Source organism: Manacus vitellinus, unplaced genomic scaffold, assembly GCF_001715985.3.
Source record: "Manacus vitellinus isolate BGI_N305 unplaced genomic scaffold, ASM171598v3 scaffold_6_pilon, whole genome shotgun sequence".
NCBI classification, from domain to species: Eukaryota; Metazoa; Chordata; class Aves; order Passeriformes; family Pipridae; genus Manacus; species Manacus vitellinus.
Genome location: NW_021940750.1, coordinates 31,731,205 through 31,754,266, shown reverse-complemented (window position 1 = coordinate 31,754,266; position 23,062 = coordinate 31,731,205). Strand labels below are relative to the sequence as shown.

Here is a 23,062-nt window from a genome sequence, read left to right as displayed (position 1 = left end):
ATTCAGAAAGCAGCAGCTCATGGCTCTTCCAGGTTATAAATACATAATCTATTACTAAGCGGTCACCTAAGAGCATAAAGATCCTGTCATATCATGAGATACAAGTATTAAATGTTTAATTTGACCACACACTGGTCTGGTGAGAGAATTCATGTGAAACCAAAGCAAAAACTCAATCCCAAATTCACATTGGGTCTTCAACATTAAATTTACCAGGGTAAAAATTAATTCTAAAGTATCAAACTGTGCCTTTAAAACAAATCCTATGAAAGAGAAATTGTGGAATTTTATTGCTAGACTCCTATGGATTTCTCTTAGATGTTAGCCAGTGTCCACACAGGACACTACTGGGCCTGTACCCTTCCACCCTCTTGCTATTCGAACAGTTTAGCTTGTCTGTATTCCCCAGAGTGCAGGAACTGCCATTCCTGTTTCACTTCAACACAGCAAGGAAGAAAGAAAATAAGATTTTGAATTCCCCTTCCATGCTCATTTGAGGGCCCGTAGGGAGCAGAACAAGTCTGAGTCTTATCAGAAAAAGGCCAAGAAATACAGCTAGTGAGTATGCTTTGGCCCTCCTGCCAAGATGTCTGGAACTGTTAAAAGTAGATTACATGTAAACAAGACAGGAACAAGATACTGGGTATTAGACCGTAAAAGTATGTCACTTCTCAGCAAAGAGGTAGTTGCCAGTTGGAAGTTCAGAGATGACGCTGGAAATACACTTTGCAAAGGAGGAAGAAAGTGAGGAAAGATTCTGTTCGAATAAGCTCTAACTGGATACTCCTGTAAGTATTCAAGAAGGTTGGTCATCTAAAGGTGTAAAGCAGCTGCCAGGGTCAAGCCTAAGCCTTCCAACAGCAATGAAAGAGTGCAGCTTCTTTCCAAAAGACAATTAATGGACTGAAAGAGACTAGCAGCTGTTGAACTAAGTAACAAGACACACTGTTTAGCCATGCTCAGAGGCAGAGAAATAGAAAAAATTATATTGTAAAAAATTTCTGAATTCTAATACCAAGAGCTCAGATGTTGACTAGTTGCAGTAGTGCAGTGGTTAGCAGTGAGTCAGAGCAGGCTCTGCTGATAGTCAAGGTTGTCAGCCTTCCTGCAGAATAGCTACTGCTCAGGTAGTACAGAAATTCCAGTCCTTTCTGTGATCCTGTGCTGCACATATGCAATACAAGGAACTGAGAAAGTTAAGTCTCTTAATTTTATACTCTCAATTCTCATTATGCAAGGAACATCTCAGGGATGTTAGGAATGAGCAACGTACAAGCAAGACCAATGAAGCTGAGGGGAGGTAGCCCTTCAGCTCTTAAAACTCTCTTTCTATAAAACAAGGAGAATATGTCAGGGTAAAAAAAACTGTTCTGAATAAACAACCTTGATAATTGAGGATTTACGGTTTTCTCACCTGAGCTACCTTAAACATGGCCATAGGGTCATTCACTTATTTAGTGCTTCTTTCTCCCACAAACACTTCCTCTCTCATCTCATATTCCCAGAGGTCCCTTGTAGACTATATTTAATTAGTCACCACTTTCTGCAAATACCATCCAGCTGACAGGATTTGGGGAGGACTGCTCACCTGCTCATCAAGCACTACCCAATTCCTGGCATTTGCATTAGCTGAGCTGTGGTGCCTGTTTATCAGGCTTGATGCTTTCCCCAGTTCAAAAATCAAGCAAGAGACAGCCTTTTTATCTACCCTGCTCTAATCCAATAACTTCTACACTTGTAGGAGCCAAGAGGCTGCAGCTCTGGTTTGGAGCTGGCAGGATCCTGAAGCTGCTATTTTGCAAATAGACAAAACCCATTGCTCAGCTATTAAGCAGTAGCATATTTCTGGCAAAGGAGAGGATGATACCTTTTAGTAGGGACCAGGGGAAAGTTAGAGAATCCAAAATTACATGAGAGTGAAATGAGTACAATCTGCTATTAACAGGCTCATTTAACATCTGCAGCCCTGAAGGATTTGGCTTTATGGGTCACATGATATTCTTCCAACTCCTTCAGGACTGGCCTAGAGTTTCAGTATATATTGGAGAGGTATTAGAATGTAATCCTTTGACTGAGTTGGTAATTTGATTCTAGTTGCTTCTGACCAGTAAGGCTTTCACAAGTAGGAAACAGATTTCCATGTGTCTTGGCCCCACTATCAGACTGGAAATTCTGCCTCCCTGGCTTCCTGTACATATTCTTGTTTTGTTTGAGGGGATCAGCTACTAGATCAGACCTTCTGGTTTCCGTGTTTGGACCATAACAAGTAAACACTGTTACAAACCTCAGGCCCAATTAGCCATCAGTTGCACTTGATAGGCAAATCCAAAGGAATGTGTTAATGTTTAAATTATTTGCACAGCCTAGTTAGCATTAGTGTATGGCACCTAAAGTCACACATGCTTGCTCTTTCTGCTGTCAGAGCCAAATCATATTCTGGGCACAAAATACAGGCACAGCACTACTTCAAGAACTGATCACTGCATTCAGGGAGGACTTCCAGACCTTCTGAAAAAGGAACCCCATGTCCTTAAACAGCTGAAGAGAGAAATACTGTATAGTTAAGGGAATAAGAGATATAGAAACAAATTTTTTTCCTTTTTTTTTTTTTTGCTTTATTGCTGGCTCCATGACTTTGTATTCCTGGTTATCCGGTGCCAAGTCTGAATGGAAGGCATGGAAATCCGCGGATAGCCACCTAGCAAGGGTATATCCTGAGAAAAAGTCTGAGGTCTCTCAAATTGAAATAAAACAGTGCTCTCTGCTCAAATCACTGGAAGTGTGAGTTATATATATGCTACCACTGGGTTTTTAAAAAAAGATCACAGCTGCTGGGCTCTGTGCTAAATCTGTACTGCCCATCCCTGTGGATTAGGGGGATTTTAGGTACTGTGAATGGGCCCAGCTCCACCGTGGAACTGCACTTCCTGCCTTGCAGGGGAATCCCAGTAATGCTGTCGATCCTGGCAACTCATCATTAGGCAAATCAGTGTCCGTCCAACCTCCCAGGGCACTCCAGAATCCCAAATGTAGGTGTCTCTGAGACTGGTTAGATAGAATAATTTTTCCGTACTCTTGCCTTGAAAACAGAAACTGCACTTCATCAAAATATTGCTTCGGAACCTGCCTCAACTTTAATTCTCAATGCCCTCCCTTTGAGAGGTGTATTCCATGTCACTGGACTCTCACCATCATACATTCTGCACCTATGTTTCTCTGGTTTTAAAAGTATCCATTAGTTTGCTGTTATCATAGACAGACATTGTCCTTACTGAAGAAAGCAGTCTCATGCCCACAACTCACTGATGTACACCCGGAGGAAAACTGAGTCTGTTTTCTGCCACACAGACAATTCTGGCAAAAGAAAGCAGGAAGACACACATGACAGGAGTTAGCTGAACAGTAATAAGACTCACCTGAACATATACATCTCTTAATTGTTAAATGAAACTTGTTCCATAACAGCTAATATTTTTTTTAAGGGGATAATTCATTCCATTCATAGTAGATTTAATTGTGCTCTGATTGCTCACACCTGGCAATTTTGTTTTGCAGCACTTTTTTTTCCCCAAAGCCCTTTCAAAGCATAGAATGGGCCTTGAGCCAAGTATAGTATATGTTTGAAGCCTGAAATAAATGGAATGGGATTTGCAGAGCCAGCTCTAGACATAGATAAAGTATGCAGATGCTGGGGCAGTTGCCTGCTTTGCCTCTGCCAGAGACCTGCCACTGCTACTGCCAAAGGAAAAGATGCTCTGAGTAGACTAAATACTTGTCCATCCCTCTTGCAGGAAGCAGTGGTCATGGCTCCTTGTTCTGGCACGAGCAGGAGCACCATGCCTGCTACTTCATCACAGTGCTGCCATCTCCTCCAACAGCACTCATTCACAGGGTGGTGGAATTCTGCATTTCCTTTACCTCTGAGCCAGCTCTGCTTCCTGCATTACTCTGGATTCAGCCTTTTCATTGATATTTGTCTTGTTTAAATTGGTATGCAGGATAATTAAATAATTTTGAAATCTTCCCATTAGCCATTCTGAAATATAACCCTGAACAAATCTGAGAGTATTGGAATATTTTTAATATATCATTAGGCTTCCATCCTCAGATATTGTTCTTTCTATTATTTTTCTTGATTTTTCAAAAGACCCTCAGCTCAAGTGACCCCATCAGAACCTCCCTCTTAATTTCTCTTTACCCTTGAGGTCCCATCCAGAGACCAGGATTCATTATACTGCCCGCTGTTCTCCCACAATCCTAAGAGATTTCCTCTCCTTCAATGAACTTATACTTTAAATGGGCAAGAAGAGAAAAGGGTATGAGAGCAAGTCAAGCGACAGAAAAGTGAGCTGATTTTCTCTGCGTTGGGAGCCATATTATTTGTTTGACACACCCAAGAGTCCAATGTAACAGTGCCTGGCATAGGGAAGAGCCTGCAAAATGAATGTAATATACCCTAAGACAACAGAAAATCTGTCCTTTATAATGGAAGGCACATAAAACTAGAAAGAATCAATTTAAATAGCCCCACAGAGTGCAAGATGGACTGAGAGAACCTGCATGGATATACAAGGGATAAACTTCATGCCAGCCAGCCCAGGTAATTTCACTGAATTATTTCATCGGAGGTACAGTCAGTGCTGAATAAATTCTTCACTAAAATCAAAATTTAGCAAAAATAATTTAAATCTGTGGTGGCAGGCAGGAGAGGAGGCCTCAACAGGGTTTCAGAGCAGACAGAAAAAGAAAAACAATTTCTGAACTGAAGTCTAGTCTCTCTTGTTTTAATTAATTCCTTCTTCTAACCTACCAAACTGTAACATGAAAATAGCTCTGATTATACTCTAGGGCAGTTGTTTACATGCATATTCACCAATTCTCCAGTGAGCAGATTTCTGAAGCATATCACTCACTGCTTAATTTTCTCAGCAAAAGGAATGTAGAAACCTATCCACAGTGAAAGCATCCATGCTCTTCAGGGGTAAAAGATAAGGGTTGTATAGTCAAACCAGAAGCAAAATCTGAAAAGATGTAAAATACTCATCATGTCTATTGATTTTAAGCTGCCTGGAAGCATCTCCTGGGAATATTTCTCTAGATATTATCTCTGTAATCATAGTATTCTCAATTGTAAATTCAACTGCTCTGTAGCAGTGCATTTATATTTCAAATACATGAAAGTGTTGGACTGATAAATGCATTTCTAGCAGAGATCAAGTGACAAATTCATTAACTGCATCAGGTTCATCAAGGTAGAACTGGTTTTCTCAGTGATGTTTCTTCCATTTCTGACTCCAGTCATTGACACTACTGAGCTGGTGCTTGGTTCTCTTCTCCCACAAGTAACAAACACTAAAGCGAGTAAGACTTTGAAGGACTGAGATCCATTGCTTGAAAATATCTATTGACAACAGCCTTTTTGTGAAAAAGCAATTTGAGAAAATACGACATTTAGGAACCTGGACATTTTGGGACAGTGATCTGCACTTACAGGCAACCAGATAATCTATATTTGATTGAAAGGTTGTTCCAGAATCATGTTGTTTTGTCATTAGATGCGTTCTAATTTCCAGCAGAAAATGTAATCATGATCAGTTCTGTCCAATTTCTTCTTAAACCATCACTTTTCTTTAGGGGAAATAATTTTTGTCCTTCCCTGTCATGTTTAAAATATCAGCCATATCCCCACTCAGTTTTTCTTTTTTTGGACTGATCTAGACAAACTGCACTTTTGAGTTTGTTTTCTCAGGTGCCTCAAGTCTCAGAAAAAAAATGTTTTTGTGCATCTCTTCAAGACTGAATCCATTTCTTGAAAAGGGGTGACTGAGATTCCTCATAACATTCCCAGAGACATCACTACCCTTTCCCCAGCATGCCAGCATTTTCCCCTCTTGCAGAAACACTTCACACCGTAGTTTACTGAAGCTGCTTAGAAAACAGATCTTTAGCCTATGTATTCAGTGAATAAATGAAAGTTACTGAGCCACTAGATATAATTTAGGATATATCTTTAGGGATAAAGGAATATATTTCAGTCTTAAGTGTTAGCATAATTCTACTTACCATGTAAAACATGTGCCATTTTAAAGGGATGTCTTGTAATTATTTGATTCTCTGGAGGCACCAGCCATGGATTGCTGGAACCGTGCAAGCACAGACCAGTCTTTGCACAAAAGAGCTGCTATTCTCAGTAAAGTTAATCCTACTCTATATTCAGTATGATTTTATTCACACATTCACATCCCCCTACTTAAAATCATCACAGCAGATTTTGGAAAAGGTATGAAATATAAATACAAGCACAGTTGATGTATGCAGTAAATACATCCATATATTTAGAAAAGACCTCTTACGTAGTCCATTCCTAGATGACAAAATGAGTCAGTGATTATCTAAAGCTCCCAAACTTAGAGGCTCCAAGGAAGACTGTTGAAAAGTGGGGAAAATGGAGAATTACATTGGCACTAGGGGACTTAGAAGGTAGCTTTTAATGTATTACTAATTTATGCAGCTGATACCTTAAGCATTCTAATATTCCAAATTAGGAAACATAAACATTGTTCCAAATTTGTCTCCTTAAGATTGATAAAAATTCACTTCTAGACACAGAAGTCTTCTCAGCCAGATACTTACTGCCAGCTACCCCATAATGTTCTCCATGTTGAAACAAAGCTTTAACTGTACTCAAAGAGGGCAGCTGAAGTGGTGTAAAGATTGCCTGAAGTAAAACCATAAAAAAAGTGAAAAAATGGATCTGCTGCTGGGACACTGGAACAAAGCATTTATGATAGAGAAAAATTAGGGGTAAATGATTCATGATGGCCTAATTACATTAGAAACAACACTTACTCAGTTAGTTGAAGAAAAAAAACCAGTGTAAATAGGAGAAAAGACAGCACTTAGGTGCTGATATTTGTTTTCCTGCATGTGGAAAACTATTCCTCGGGTTTTACCATTATGAAAAACTCATCATAAAAATAAGTGCCTCAGAGAAGCTGTTGTGTATTATCATTCACAGCACTGGAAAGCCACTGCTAATACTGACCCTAAAGGAGACATAGAAGCAAGTATAGTTCCCATGGGAAATGTCCACAGACAACAGGTGTATTTTGGCACCTATACAATGCATTTATGGCTATTGCTTCCCACAGGAAATAACAAAATGCATTTAAACAGTATACAAACTATCAGATGTCACTGAATTATATTGCAAAGTTGATCTCTAACCCTTAGAAGAGTGACTGTTTTTATTCTATAGCAATAGTTTATAAGTTTTAAGACAGTAAAGTTAACTGATGTTTTTCACAATATGCAGATGATCAGCTTCCTAAGTAGGAGACTCAAAATGAAGTATTATTAACAATTTATGATTATTTCCATGCAGATGCTGAATGACTAATTCCTATCATATTTTTCCACAGTTGCAGGAGGGAGTGTTTCTGCACCTGCTTCTCTTCCCGCAAATCTAATCATCAGTAAAATTGTACTCAGCCAGCTATTAAATTCCAGATCAGTTAATATATTTCATGCATTTAAAGACTGACAAAATATGAAGTCATATAGCCACAATAAAATGCCACAGTAATACCAAGAAAAGTGATCACAAGCTTGCAAAGCTTCACAGTCTTGGATTTTGTTGCAATAACACCCTAGATCAAAGCCAATGTTGGATATTCTTATACAAACTAGAGTACCCCATTAATGCAATAAAGCAAAAGTTTGGGAAAATGGGATCTGTGTCTGCAGATTTCTTTGAGAGCTTAAACTTGCTAACTATTAGAAATGTATGCAAAATTGATTATCTTATGTCATCATACAGAGTAAGGCATCTTAGCATTTTGAGAACAGAAAGTTCATTACTTTGTTAGTCATAAATCCTTGCATTTTGTTGATACACCTGTACTGAACTGAGTGCCTTGAGTCAGAATGAAACACTATTTGTGTTTTGGCAATACAAGTATTTAAAGGCATCAACAAACAAAATTAAACATTGCAAGTAGCTCCAATTCTACCGAAACTGCTCTGTCAACCTGCCTAATACAGTGATAATTATTCATTCATGTATTTATAGTCAAAGCATGGCAGTTTTACTGTAGAGCATTTATGTACTATTTTCCTCATATATTTTCTGAAAATAGTGGATTTAAAGTATATACATACGTATACATATGTGTATGCATATTCATACACATTTACTTCACAAAAGGCCACCCACATGGTTTGATAAATATAGATGGATAAATAGGTAGGTATGGTATATTTTCCGCTGACAGATTACTTAATGCTTTGCAAAATTTTAACTATATCAATTGGAGTCTGCCATATTTTTATGTTAAAATGCCTTAGATATTTCTGAAAATATAACAAAGGAAAAAAATGTGGGTGTACTCATAGAAAAAAAATACCAAATTATATTTTTCATTAAGAAGACCTCAACCTGTCCGCTTTGGAGCTGGGACCTAAAATATTCCAAGGGCCCTTCCAGAGTGTCAGTTTATGCTGTAACTAACATAGGCTTGCCAAGTTGGTTAAAAAGGCTTTAAACTAAAGTTGTGAAAGAAAACTTCAGTCAATCCCAGTCCTACCAGTTTTATGTCAGTGTCATTAGTAGATTTCCAGAACCTGAAGAGGTCCCTTCCAACCAAAACCATTCTATCATTCTGTGGTTTTTATAAACTTTCAACACTGCACACTGCAAAAGCATTAGTTTGGCAACTAAATCTCACTAAACTAAATAGGTTCAATCTCAGTCAAGTGTTCCTGACTCTAGAGTTTCAAGACTGAATAAGACTTCCTCCCTAACTCTTTCTGGCATGTGAATCTTGTAGTGTCTGGCTTCCCAAGAGGGGACATGGAAATGGTCTCTCACCTTCAGCATTGCAGCAGGTCATGAACTAAGAGGAGCCAGTGGCCATACAGGAAACATAGTTGGGGATTGAACTGATAGGCAAAACTGGAGATGAAGAGAAGCCATGGTAAGAGCTTGTTAGAAGAAGGGGGGGGAAAAGGACAAGAAATAGGATGAGAAAAAGAGTTGGGTTTTGTGCCTGGTCAGAAAGATACTGAGAGGTATGGAAGCCAGCAGGCCTTTTGCAGGGAAACACTCTCTCCTAAAATGTGTTAAATTAAGCTGGTAAAGCAACATCTCTGTATTTCTGTAGTGTCATAAACAGATATTAACTTCACTGATTACAAATGTCCTTATCTTCCTTCCTTTTCTGCTTCATGGACATTCCCAGTTTCACCATATTCTCATGCACTCTGTTAGCATCTGTGTCTGCACTGGAGAGCTACTGGTCCAGTCCCGGTAGATTACCCCAACTAGAGAGATGCATGGTTCCATAGGGGCCTGGTTTTCGATTAGGGAATTATATTTAACATATTCATTAAGGTATATTGTTCCAATCCCAGAAGCACTTTTACATTATTTAATACTGTGGTCATGGATAGTTCTGGTAACTCCAGGAATAGAACTGCCACCCCCTCACAGAAAAAGGATTGTTTGACACTTTTTATTAACTCCAGCCTTTGTTCTGTGGAGATGACAGCCAGTTACCTACATTGGCATGACTGGTAGGAAAGTAGGTAGCAAGTGCAGCTGACAGCATCTTGAAAGTCTGCAATGCTAAATCAGCACCACTACCACGTGCCTTCTCAATGAGGACGGGATGTAGAGGTAAAGTCGTGACAGTATGTTCCAAGGTGTCCCCGTGGTTCTTCCAGCTTGCTCTGCCAATGTTTCATCTCAGGTTATTAGTATTTATAAAAGCAGGTCCTTAAAATAGCTTTATGGTGTTAATAGAAGCAAAAATAGCGGTTCTTAACTCATTCATACTGGGGTAAAATAGGGCTAAATTGGGCAAGTACAGAAATCATAATAGCACAACCCAGTTTAAGGGTGACTTTCAAATCTGCTTCAGGTCTTAAAAAGCACAGATTTTAAGCTAAAATCAGACCAGGACACACTCCTTCCTTATTCACAGAAAATGCTTCTCCCTTTAACAGATGTAAGATTTGGGGTGACTTTGGCTTAAAGGCTAAAATCTGTTCGCTGAGTCTTCCACTCGCAAATGGAGCAACCACAGACTTCTCCAGCTTCTGAAAAACACATTATTTGGGAAAAATCATTCAGATTTGCAACTGACATTTGTAAAACAGACCAGTGTATTCTATTGTTTTGAGTTGACTCTGGCTAGACAGCAGGTGCCCACCAAAGCCATTCTGACACTTCCCTTCTCAGCTGGACAGGAACAGGAGAGAAAATACAATGAAAGGCTCATGGGTGGAGATAAGAACAAGGAGAGATCACTTAACAATTACCATCAAGAGCCAAACACACTTCACTTAGGGAAATTAGTTTATCGCCAATCAAATCAGAATAGGGTAATGAGAAAATAAAACCTAAACCTTAAAACAACTTCCCACTATCCCTCCCTTCTTAACTTCATTCTCAATTTTCTCTGTCTCCTCCCCTCAAGTGGCACAGGTGGACAGCAATGGGGGCTGTGGTTAGTTCATCACACATTGTCTCTGCTGCTCCTTCCTACTCATGGGGAGGACTCCTCACACTCTTCCCCTGCTCCAGCATGGAGTCCCTCCCATGGGAGACAGTTCTCCATGAACTTCTCTGGCATGAGTCCTTCCCATGGCCTGCAGTTCTCCACAAACTGCTCCAATCTGGGTCCCTCCTATGGGGGGCAGTCTTCCAGGAACAGGCTTCTCCAGCATGGGTCAACCATGGGGTCACAAGTCCTACCAGCAAACCTTCTCCAGCGTAGGCTACTCTCTCCACGGGTCCACAGTTCCTGCTAGGAACCTGCTCCATGCAGGATCCCCATGGAGTCACAGCGCATCCTCCTGCTCCAGCATGGGGTCCTCCACAGGCTGAAGGAGCACAGCTGCCTAATCATGGTCTGCACCACAGGCTGTAGGATATTCTCTGCTCCTGCTCCTGGAACACCTCCTCCCCTTCCTTCTCCACCAACCTGGGTGTCTGTAGAGTGGTTTCTCTCACAGATTCCAAGTCTACTCTTCAGCTGCAGTTCTAGAGAGAACTCTCCTATAAAATATGGAGAGGAGAGCATGAGGGGGCATTGCATTTACTTTTCTTACCAAAGTATTTCTTAAATAGGCATAGCAGTCTGCATGAGTCTACTCTAGGGGCAGTGGATCAATGACTACCTGTCACCAAAATTAATGAATTATTTATTAGCAGTTCTTCTCTAGACAGTGGAATAATGTGTTGATAATATTTCACTGAGAAATCCACTTTTTTTTTTCCAAATTGGCTATAGGTCTGTAGGTATCCTCTGTGATTATTTTCAGAAGGGCCACAGACAATATTTGAAGTAACATACTGCATGTTCTAGGACAAGACAAGGAAACACAACAGTATGTACAAATTTGAACCTCACTTGACACTGGAGTCGGTCTCAATCACATCAGTGAAGTGTAAGGAAAGCTCTGGAGAAAGAAGAGGAAAATGAGTTACTTTATCATGCTGTGGCATAAAAAAAAGTTTTAAAATTTGATAATCTGAAATACTTTATCATCAGGGTTTTGAGACTGATATTTTTGCTGTAGTAAACTACTAATTTTCTGAAGTGACCAAATGATATTCTTTTTAAATAGGCTGATTTCTTATTTTCAGTACTTACAAATTTCTTAGAACTGTTTTCCTTTCAAGAAAGGAAACAACACAGTAACAGAATAGGGAGCTTTTCCCATTTTGTTTTCTTTTAAATTTGCAGTTGCTTTAGACAAACATGTTTGTCTGTTTTGCTGATTTCTGATTTTCCAATGCAAAAACAATATCCCATGTAAACTGCAGAGGCTGACAAATTAATTTTTGTGTTTTAATATCAGGCATATAAATCTTACCATTACTAATTATTTTTCGACCTTGCATATGAGAATAGGATTAGACTGACTAAAACTGACACTGATTATCTGAGACAGGATGTTATTAAATCCCTTTGGGGAGCTTTTGAAAGATCCACAACATTTAGAGCAGAGAGCTTTTCTCTGTATTAGCTCATTTATGGAGCAATTACATGGGACTTACTACCAAAAAGATGTCAGAAAGAACACTGAAAAAACAGCTAAAGTGGAATTTACACTCCTCCCATCTCTGTCAGAACATCTCACAATCTCACAGCCTTAAAATATTTTGTCAAGGTTATCTATAGCAAAGCTATTTGCTATATATCAGTTAAAGGTATGAGATAGGTTAGATTAACACTACATGGAGAAGAACTGGTAATGGATCTGAAGTCAGCAGATATTTATCCCTGTTCAAACAGCTTGTTTGCACCAAGAACCCAAATTTAATTAATTTTGCAGGCTTGAAAAGTCTAATGTTTTCATTTAAGCCATCTCAGAATTTGCAAGTTTAGTTGTTTCACCAGAAGACTCCTATGGAGGTTTTCTCAGTGAAGTGCAGGAAAACATGCAAAATGCACTGATTTGAAAAATCTCCACTCATTCTGGAAAAATCTGTGACTGAATTCCCAGATTTTTTAATTTTTTTTCAAAATTAAGATTTCACAAATGACTTTTAGGAGAAGTTTACAATTTTGTACTGAAAAGTATGCAGATACAAAATGAAAAGCCAAGTAAAGACCATTTCAGAAACGCTGTTCCTACAATGGGCTGTTTTCCTTACACCCATAACTGAGAATAAAAATACATAGTGAAGTACTGCAGTACTGCAGAACTGTGTGCATTAAATATGTACACACCTATTGATTATGAGATTTGCAGTTTGGGAACATCAGAAAAGCTGTGAGAGATGCATAATCCAAAGTAATAGTGACTTTTTGCTGAAGAACCAACAACATCGAGGTGTTAGAATCCATAGATTTATTCTCAATTCCACTCTGATTTTAAAGCTGATATTGATGTAAATTCATGTGATGGCAACACTTAAAACTTGGGGCCTCACATTTTTTCTGTCTTCCCTGGGTGTCTTCACATACTTAATCCAAGTCCATTACGAAAAAAGTTAAAAGATACTTAAGTGATCCTTAAGAACAACTCAGTGGTACAACTAAAGTAACATGCAGGGTTATCCTTTCCAATAAACACTGCTCTTCTGCTCTCTGTAGCACAGTTATTGCTCCTGAAATGTGTCCTATATATAAAGATCTGTACGTGACCAGAAGGTTCCTACTTTTCAGTACCCACTGGTAATTGATGGTGAATACTAGAAGATAGGATTTTCTGCATGTGTAGTGATCACTGACCAGAGGGAAAGCTTATGCAAAAATTCTGGTTCATAAATATGTATATACTTGAGTGAGGAAAAACTGATTTTTTTATTGAGTTTGCCCTTCCAGGCATGTTATGTGGCATTTCTGATATTGCAAAGGAATACAGCAATACAGTATGAGGTATTCTGTATGTCCAAACATTGTAGTCCTTACTCAGATTTTACTCAGGAAAAACAACCTTTCACTTCAGTAAGAATTTGCTTCACTAAGGATTAAACAGACTGTTTTGAATCTTACCAGCATTGCTTGACGCTAATATTGGACAACAGTTCTCATTGCTAATTTGCCTGCCTCACTGGCCTTCTCCTGGGCTCAGGATCTGCTTTTGCTGTGTGTTATTCATAGCTTCTATTGCTAGTTCAGATTGCGTCTCTTTGTGCTTTTCATTCCCAGCAAATATTTTGTAGCTATTGTTCTGCTGATGGTAGATGAGCATGGAACCTGGTATGCAGAACTTGAACCTCAGCCCAGATTCAATTAACACTGTTAAACATTTTCTCACTATGGTGCTCAGAAGGAATTTTGATGACCCTCTTTCAAGGAAGCACAAATTTGTTTAAGCTGACGTTTTTACAATGCAAAAATATAAGAGCTTGATTCACAAATCTTAAGGCCAAATGCTTCTCCAGTAAAATAGATGGAGTAGCACTCATTTACAGCCATCATAAGGTCAATTGTAAATGCTTATTCTGACCTACAGTAGTCATACAAGAAAGTTACTAAATGTGTGTGCTGTAGCATCACTTTGTTTTGTAGTTTTAATACTGCTTTAAAGTAAGATATCCTGAATAATAATTAGTACCAAATTATGCCATAGCCTACTAATATGCAGCAAATCTAGCTAGGTTATCACTCGTATGTCTTATGAGCCATACCTAGCCATGGTTTATCCTCTATTCATGCTACAGGGTACGAAATTCCTGGGTGCCAACCTGCCTATGGCAACCTAGAATTCTCCAGGGCAGGCTCGCAAAATCTTCACCTACTCTCTGGGACAGGTAACTAATAAGTGATGTTTTGTGAAGTTATGCTTTCTTTCTAACTTTCTGATGTCCATAAAAATGTTCCATTTCTTCATGTCAGTCTGTAGTCTCTCATTGTTCAGTTCCACCATGTTTTCTGAACTAGGGGATTAACAGCAGATCTGTTTACTATAGTACTCTAGATGCTTGCCTCATCCAAGCCTGTAATAATTGTAATAACTTGCATAATTGTAATAACTTGCATAAAAACTGAAAGTTGTTTAAGAAGCTGCAAAATCCACAGCTGCCTTCTACCAGTTAATCTTTTTTTCTGATGGAGTGGTTCTGACAATACTGATGCATTGCATTTTACTGTTGATACCACAGTTATCTGGGCAGCTCACCGAACTTTCTTAATTGCTGGTATGTATATATTCTCTCTCCTTTATCAGGTTTTCATTAATCTTAGGTCTCCTGAAGTAAGGATTTTCTCAATGCTATAGGTACAGAATGTTGAAAGGCTGGGGGAGTTATTACTGATTCTAGTTTACATTCCTTTGCAGCATGTAATATAAGTTTAAGTAATGACTCATTTTTCCATATTTTGCTTAGATTCTCTTCTACTTTTCTCCTGAATATACTCTCTGTTCTTTTTTGCTTGACTTTATTTCAAGTGGCAGTTATGTAGAAGAAATGTCATTCACTAATCCTAAGGCTTTCAATGACATATGAAATATTGTAATATACGTCAAAGTAAGAAAGTAATTAGGTAAAAAAAATAAAGACAGACTAAGCTTTAGATTGGTTCTTGCAGTCTATTGATTTTCTCTGAATAATGTGTGTGAATTTTCATCTTAAGAGTGCTGTTAGTGTAGGAAAGACATAAACGACTTTTTTTGGTATTTTTTCACACAGTCTGTGAGTGAAAAAAATAGCAATCTTGGAAAAATGGTTTGAATTCCTCTTTTCAGTCCCCCAGGGTTCTGCACATGCTCTCTACTCTTACCTGGGTTTAGATGAGCCTGATGCAAAAATAGCTTTGCTCTGCTGCTTGTCCTGGCTAAAATCAAGAGATGACTAGTGAAGTGAAATATAATCCAGGCATATAAAACTCTTTTACAAAATGTTTGACCTGATTCCAACTTGATTGAATATTTGGCAGTCTTTTAATATCAGAACAAATTCACACAGCCACAGTGTAATCACTGAGTTTGATCTCACATGCTGTTTTTAAATGGATGCCCACAGCAAAGTTCAGTCTTGGAACGATGTTTAGTCGTCTTTTTGTAGGGCTTGCCAAAAAAATACCCTCATTTCCTATGCTTGTAGTTCTTACTTCCAAAATAAAAAACCTTACTCTTGTGGAGGACAATACCACAGTTTATCTCCAAGGATACTACAGCCCAAAATGCACAAATCCAGGATTTTAGCTCAGGCTATTTAGCCATTTAATAAAAAAAAAGTAAAAATAAACAGCCATTGAAAGATAATTTTCATTTCCCTCCTTGCTTTCTAAAAAGCACAAAAGAGTCCAAATTTTTAGGGAAATTTTAGTATTTCCTGAAAGCTTGCTTCTTTCTTTCCTGTTGATTAAGTCAGACCTTAATCACATTGTTTCAACACATCTAGACTTTAAAAATTGATCTGGAAACTTGCTTTCCAATTATATTGAAAAATACCACCTTGCTGAAGGAACTAAAATATCCTCCAAACATTTGTTTATAAAAATGAAAGATAGTGAGTATGACAACTGTCAGCATTTACAAAATGAGGATAGGTTCTATTTTATGCTGCCTGGTGCACCTTAACCTTTAAAAAACTAATGAGAAAGCTGTAACAGTATCAGCAAGAGAGTTAAAATAAAAACCCAAGTTTTGATTAACCCAGAATACTCAAGTAATTCAATTATAAGGAAAAAAAAAAAAGGTGGCCTGTGTTTAGGTAATCCACATCTCAAGGCACAAGAGTAATTTTTAGGAAAGTCTGGAGTAATGAAGCTGCTTCCTTACTCTTTGGGTAAGTGGTTCTTTAGGGCGCTACGCCCACAGGGTAGGTGGAACCAGAGGGCTCCTGGGTCCCCTCTGAAGAAGCACGTTGTGTATTGCTTCTCACAAGAATAGAGCAAACAGCTTTTATGATGAATACTTGCTGCCTGGCATGGTCCCTCCACATTTGCAGAGAGCACCTTCATTTACTGGCTGACTCCAAAACTACAGAAAAGCCAGTGTCAAGGTGTTGGACTGCTAACAAGAGTTCAGAGAAATGCAGTCCTGTTCCACGTCCTTTCCCATAAACCCATAAAAAAAGAGGTGACAAAATGGAGTCTTACACAGGAAAGCCAGTGCAGGCAGGAGAGCAGGATAAAACCTGAACTAATAAATTACAACATTTGCTTGGGAGAAAGGTTGTACGAAATGACGGCACAACGTGCTGAGCAGTGGGGAACTTGCTAGAGGTGAACTCATTTATACTCTTGCAGAGTAGAAGACTTCTCAGTTAACAAGTCCCAAAATAGCGTGCTGCAGTGTATAAAACAAGGTAGGGCTTGAAATAATTAGCCAGAGATGACAGATGGCAACTCCTTTCTCTTTTTTTCCTTCTCTTCTGTTGCTGTAATATCAAGGTGATCAAAGAGCTGAGGATCATTTGTTATTGTAGGAAAACTAAAAATATCTTGAAATATTCAGGCAAAATAAGTTCATTCAGGTACCAGCAGTAGCTCTCACTGTTCCTGTTCAACACCTTATACGTGAGTCTGTGTAGTAAGTTTCCCTCAGATTCAGAATCACATGTGCACAGATGAGAATCTGGGTGTGCCCAGGCTTAGGAGTATTATAGAGTCAATTTATTAAATAAAATTATTAATTTATTTACTTTAATTGTTTGCTTGTGCTAACGAACCAGTGATCTATTCTACTGCCCAAAAGCCTTCAGAAAAGTCCCCAGAGTTCACCTCTCTGCCACGTTCCTTGAGTAATGTCATACAACTGTGTGTGAGGGGAACCAAATGATAAAGAACAGAGACTGTGGTAAAACTGACTGCATCAATAACTGTTAAAGGTGTCTGAAAGGTCGGTGCTGCATCTCACTCTAGGCAAGAATATTATTATTTCCTATGCTCTGGCAAGCATGGGCATTTTTTAAAGGCAAGCACTTGTGGACTCAAGTTAGAGATACAACAGAAGCTTCTATCTTGTAGGACTTCTGTCACAAAAGAGGATTAGAAGGCAACTGTGACCAGACGTAATTAAAATGAAAATTCAGTAATTTACTCAAATAACATAATATACACTGCTTATAAAGGAAAAAAAACAGTAGCAACTACAGTTCCTCTCCCAGTCCCAATCCCAGTAGCAACTCTGTCTGACTGGTCCTAGAGCCCAAAAGTATATTTTATTTTTACAACTGCTTAGTGTAGCTTTTCTGATGGAAGTGTCAAGCGAACACACCAAAATGAGCCCCTTAAGCCAGACAAAGATGAATTTCAAATTAGAGGAAAGAGAAAAGGATTGGGAAAGGAAGGAAATAGTTAAGGTGAGAGCAGAGATTATAACCTCTGTCCATCAACCTGTGTCTGGATGCTTTATACCAAATGAAACAGGAAAAAAACTCTTTTCCTTCTGCCAAAGCACATTTCTCTAGTATTCCCCTACTGCACTTCCAACCTCAGCCCTTTAATAGAAAGACTAAGATCTATTTCAGCTTGCTGCTGGGCAGTGGGCTTCACCCGTACTCATTATGTTCCCATTACAAATAAACAGCACAATTCAGGAGGAACGACATTTCTGCTCCAGCACAGCTTGATCCAGATGAATCAGGGAGGTAAACAGACAGAAACAAAAGTGAGAAAGGTTTAATAACACAATTAAAATATCACTTTATAAGCTTGTGAGCTGATGCGGTAGGCTGCTTTCAGTAATTTCCAGAGGGAGTGCTTATCCATGACTACAAACCAAAGCAATCTAGAAGCTGGCCACTCAAAGCTGTAAGGAGCGATACTGCAACCAAAGGCAGCTTGCTCAATCACCTGGAGAGCTCTCTTTGGCTTCTAAATCATAAATTGAAGTCTACCTCTAATTTTGTTCCATCAATTTCTCAATACCTCACTCTTTATTTTTTTTCTCCTTTCTTATCACTTCTTGGTAGTCTGGAATCCCTAGTGAGATGCAATGCAGACTGGTAGGACTCTGCCAGACATTAAAAAGCAGTCAACAACTGTTCAACAACTTCAAATCACTTTCTGTCTGGGGCAGCCCCCCCGATAGCCTGTGAAAGCAAGAACATATTTGTTGTAGTCTTTTCTGCTGCTTTTCTTATCCTTTCATACCCTGCAACTTCACACTGTAACTCGCCATTTCTGTCAGCCAAATATTTTATGCAAACATATTGGCCTCTGGAAAACCAGAAAATGGTGGCTCTTACAGAGGTGAACCTTCTTCAAGTGTTATGTGAAGGGCAGAGAAAATGCTGTCTGAAGTTTGCCATGGCAGAAGTCACCTCCCTTCTCTCCCAGCTTAACCAGCTGACTTACTTCAGATGTGCTCCAGAGCACTAGGGAGCATTTGGACAATGCAGACAATTTGGAGTAGGGCATGAATATGAACAGAGTCCTTTATTATTGTAAGAAAATAAATATACGTTTTCTATCTCTAAAGAATGAGTCAGAAAACTCGTTCTTCCTGGAATTGCATGCCTGTTTTTTTCTCTTCCATACATATTTTCCACCTGTCCATCCCTTCATTTTCTAGCAACACAGAGAAACAAATTGAACAGGAGCAGTCCTTATTCAGACTTCTGTAGGATCACTCATTGAACCTAAAAGTTTGCATTCAAGCCACTGATGCCAACACTCTACCAGTCAGAGTTGAAAAAAATCCGTTTCCACAGACTTTAGGGAGAGCCTAACAGAGGCAGTAGTAGGTAGCTTGGAAGAAGGCAGAGATTGTGGTAACTACTTCTGCTGCTTCCACTGTTTCCCTCTGCTTTAGTCACCTTTGAATTTGATCACAGACTGTTTCGCTGTGCATTGCACTAATTTCTCACATACTCAGGTATTTAACCTCAGAAGTGTCTCATAAGCAAAAGTGGTTATCTCATTAATAGGAAACAGAAATGTATTTTGAAGATTCCAAATCAAGTTAGCAGAGGTATTAAATCAGTCCTCAGAGAGCTGGCTCAGCTCTTCAGTCTCTGTGCAGCCCTGCCCCAAGAACTATGCTGGGGTAGCCAGCGCAGCTGCTCCTGGTGAACGGGGCACATCCTGGTTTGTAAGTCCACATTCTCCCTCCTCCAAGAGCTACTCTATGCCTTTGCTTACTTAGTGCTCTGCACAATAATGCACTCCCTGATTGCAGGTCTGGATTCTCACAGTGCATTATCATTTGCCCTTTGCATTTTTCAGTTCACTGGGGGAATCACAATTGCCTGCTGAACAAACTTCATTTAAAATAATCATAGATTATCTAAAATTTAAAATAATATAGATTAGTACCTATTTCCGAGAGCTGTAAATTAATTAATGATATTTCTATTTAATCCATTCAGAGCGTTAGGTTATGGATAGCATGTTTAAATAAAGGAAAACCTGTATGTCTTTATTATGAGCAGATTTTAAAAATCTTGTCACGTTCCACTGACAATAATGGCATTCACTTAAGATAACTCAGTGCTGACAGATGGTCCTCTAAGGGATTTTTGCATGTCAACATGTAACTGAATTTTCATATCTTAATCACCTCATATTACAGCTAATACTCAATACCCTTGTTGGACAGATATGTCTGTGGACTTCTTATATTTACTATAGAAGTCACCCCTTCTGCAATGAAATGCTGACTCCTTTCAGTATACACAAAAAATAATTAAGTTTTTTTTTAAGAGAGATCTCTCTTCTCTACCTCTAATTCATAAGCCCAGCACAGTTTATACTTATTTACCATACGATGTCTCCTGCTGGGTCTGAATTTTTAATTGTGCGAATTATGAAAGAGTGAGGTACTCATGTCCAAAGTGAAGAAAATCTGCCTTCCAAAATCCAGTGATATACCTATTTTAAAGTAGCTGTATCAACTCAATAGGTGCTCCAAATAGACTTTCACGCTAAGGATTTATCCCACAGCACTTCAGACTTCAACTGCTAAACATCTCTTTCTTTTCCCCACCTCCCTTCCAAATGACTGTCTTTAATATTTCTCATAAAGGATCCCTCTTCTCTGGTTTAAATTCTGCCAGAATGCCTAGAACCTAAGGAAAGGACTCTGTTACTTGTTTTATGTGTCCATCAGTCATCTGGAAACTATCTGAGCTCCAGATTTGGATCACCCACACATTTGTTCTGAAACATATGTACAGGCCTTCCTTCTCACAATCCAAACCCAGCTTCAGGTTGTTTATTTTGAAAATGAGTACTGAAAAGAAAATTCAAATGGTTCAATACTTGCAAAAAAAACCTCCTCCAAAAGCTACCTATCTATATATGTGTGTATATTATATCTACAGAAAGAGAGATCTGCTTGCAATTTGACAGGCAAACTGTTCATATGCCAAAGTTTCAAATATTTAACAAACTTCTTTGAAAGTAATGGAGAAATTCTGTGGATGTTCTGTAATGAAAATTAACGCAACAGAGCTTGATGAAAAATTGAAAAAGAATAGGTAGGCTGAAAAATGTCTGCATGAGCCTGAATTTATAGGAAAATGCATATTCTAGAACTTGGATAGGCATTTGCCAAAGCACCTCTTTAATGAAAAAGGAACCCTCTGAATAAAGAGCACAAGAGCAATGGGATTGTGGACTGGACCCTGGGTCTGAGTTGCAGCATGTAATCTCTATTCCCTGTACAACTAATTTCAAGTCTGTAGTTGGAGTCTCAGACCCTGGATCTCGACTTCGTAATTTGATCCCATCCCCCTCCTAATCAGATGGAACAAGAGTAAGGTGAGACACAAAAACTACAGACAGGGAAGATAGTTTTGGCATTGCCCTTTTGAAACAGTGACCGTGATCATGTAACACATAATCAAAACTTGATTAACATAGAAATCCAATTACTGCTTCATTAAAAATCTTTCATTAATATAAAAAACACTTGTAAAATGCTTGGGCTTCATTTCCCAACAACTACAACTTGAAAAAACATTGTTGAGGGGTCAGATTCAATGACACAATTGTTATCTCAAAGCTATTCCTCTTAAGCTGAGGTTTGAGTGCCTTTCTCACAGCACGTCCATCTTGGGCACCGTGCAGATCTGGCATGACCTATTCCAGAGGTACGTTCAACAAAGCTGTGTTGGTACAAAAGGTCCTGGGTAATCCAGACTACCAGACATGGATCAGCAGAAGCTGCTGAAGCCAAAATTCCTTGGTAGTCCCAAAATCAAGCTGAAAATGCAGTCCAGCTCTATTGAGGAGCAACGCAGCAGCACTGAGGACCTGTTGGCATTTCTGTCAGCTGTGAATGTCTCCAGAGACCTCTGTGTCCAACCTGCTGCTCCCTGGGGTGTGAGCTACATGTCAGAAAAGTGTCTCCCCCCAGACCCTTGCCTCCTGCCTGGCTGATGGCCCTCATCTCTGTGATGATCAGCTGCATTCAAATATCAGAAACAAAACCAGGGATGTGGCTGGCTGCACTCCTTGAGCCAAACAGCCCATCTCTTTGCAGAGACCCACAGCAGACTTACACTTTTGGGAAAATGATTCCAGAAAAGCAAGTGCATGAAGCTGCCCCAGCCCCTCTGGCTGCCTACCATGGGTGACATCAGTGGTCCAAGTTGCCCTTCCCAGAGAACCCTCTCCTGATCTTTATATTCCTTCACATAAAGCACCTGTATAGGGCTAACTGGTTTTGATTTTTCTCTAGATAAAAAAACAGAAGAAGAAATTATTTTTGAAATTCTGTTCCAGAATACGTTTTTTAAATTTTCCTCAGTGCACCCAAATTCCTGATCCTACAAAGTCCTTTTTTAGAAAGTGACACATTGCAAATACAAAACAGATCTGAAAAACACTTTAAAAGCATTTTGTAGTTTGTTTTTGTGGGCCTCCGTGCAACCTAAGCAAAGAAGAAAGGCAATACTATTACCTCATCTCACACACACAGAACTGAGTCAGGAAGAGGGGGAGTTATCTGATGAGATGTGGTTGTCTACGTCTGAGATACTTGACTAGATTCCCTTTGTAATTATCAGAAATGGGTACTTCCAGATTTGCATCAACTCATCTAAAAGAAGGCTTCTAAAATAGGTCAGATTAATTTCATCCTGATAGTGCCTGCACTTGACTAAGAACAGGAGCCAGAGATGACCAGCAGTGGGCAAGGTCAGTGTTGCCTTAACTCTCTTGACTGGTGTAACACCAGGTACGTTTGGCAAAGCCAGATTCAAGACTCAGAGCCCCAACCCCCAGTTCCTATCAGTTCCCATGTTCTTTCTTCCAAGACAGGCTATTTACCCACAAAATACAATTAGTTTTAGTTAGGATTTCACAGCTGCATTAAAACGTCTGTTTCACTACCCAGAAATGAGAACATTTGATTTTTTTTCAGTATATTTGACATAGGCATTTATCTTGCCCTTGTTTTGCATTCCTTTCACTGCTAATTTCCCTCCTAACGCCTTTAATCATATTTTTTTCACTCACTTCAAGAGCTGTGTGAAGGAATGTAATCAGTCCATTCAGGGAGAATTTCGCTAGTTGAAAAAAATGCACTTGCTCAGGTTTTAAGCAACACTGCAGAACCACCCTCAAAACAGAGCCCTGGAGTGGCAGGCAGATGTGAAAGGGTTGCTGAAGCAGTTTGACCAGCGAAGTGGAGATGTGGGGTTTCTGGA

At 39.1% G+C, this 23,062-nt stretch overlaps 1 protein-coding gene across 4 annotated transcripts in view; it reads left to right on the top strand.

The window, feature by feature from the left end:
- BEGAIN (brain enriched guanylate kinase associated) overlaps window positions 1-23,062 on the top strand; it is a 161,151-nt gene that overhangs the window by 72,269 nt on the left and 65,820 nt on the right. For 2 of the 4 annotated variants that reach the window (XM_018082900.2, XM_018082899.2), the window contains one exon: window positions 14,180-14,269. The exons of the other annotated variants lie outside the window; for them this stretch is intronic. In XM_018082900.2, the coding sequence (XP_017938389.1) occupies window positions 14,180-14,269 (90 nt within the window). The remainder of the gene's footprint in view (window positions 1-14,179; window positions 14,270-23,062) is intronic. 4 annotated transcript variants of the gene reach the window in all.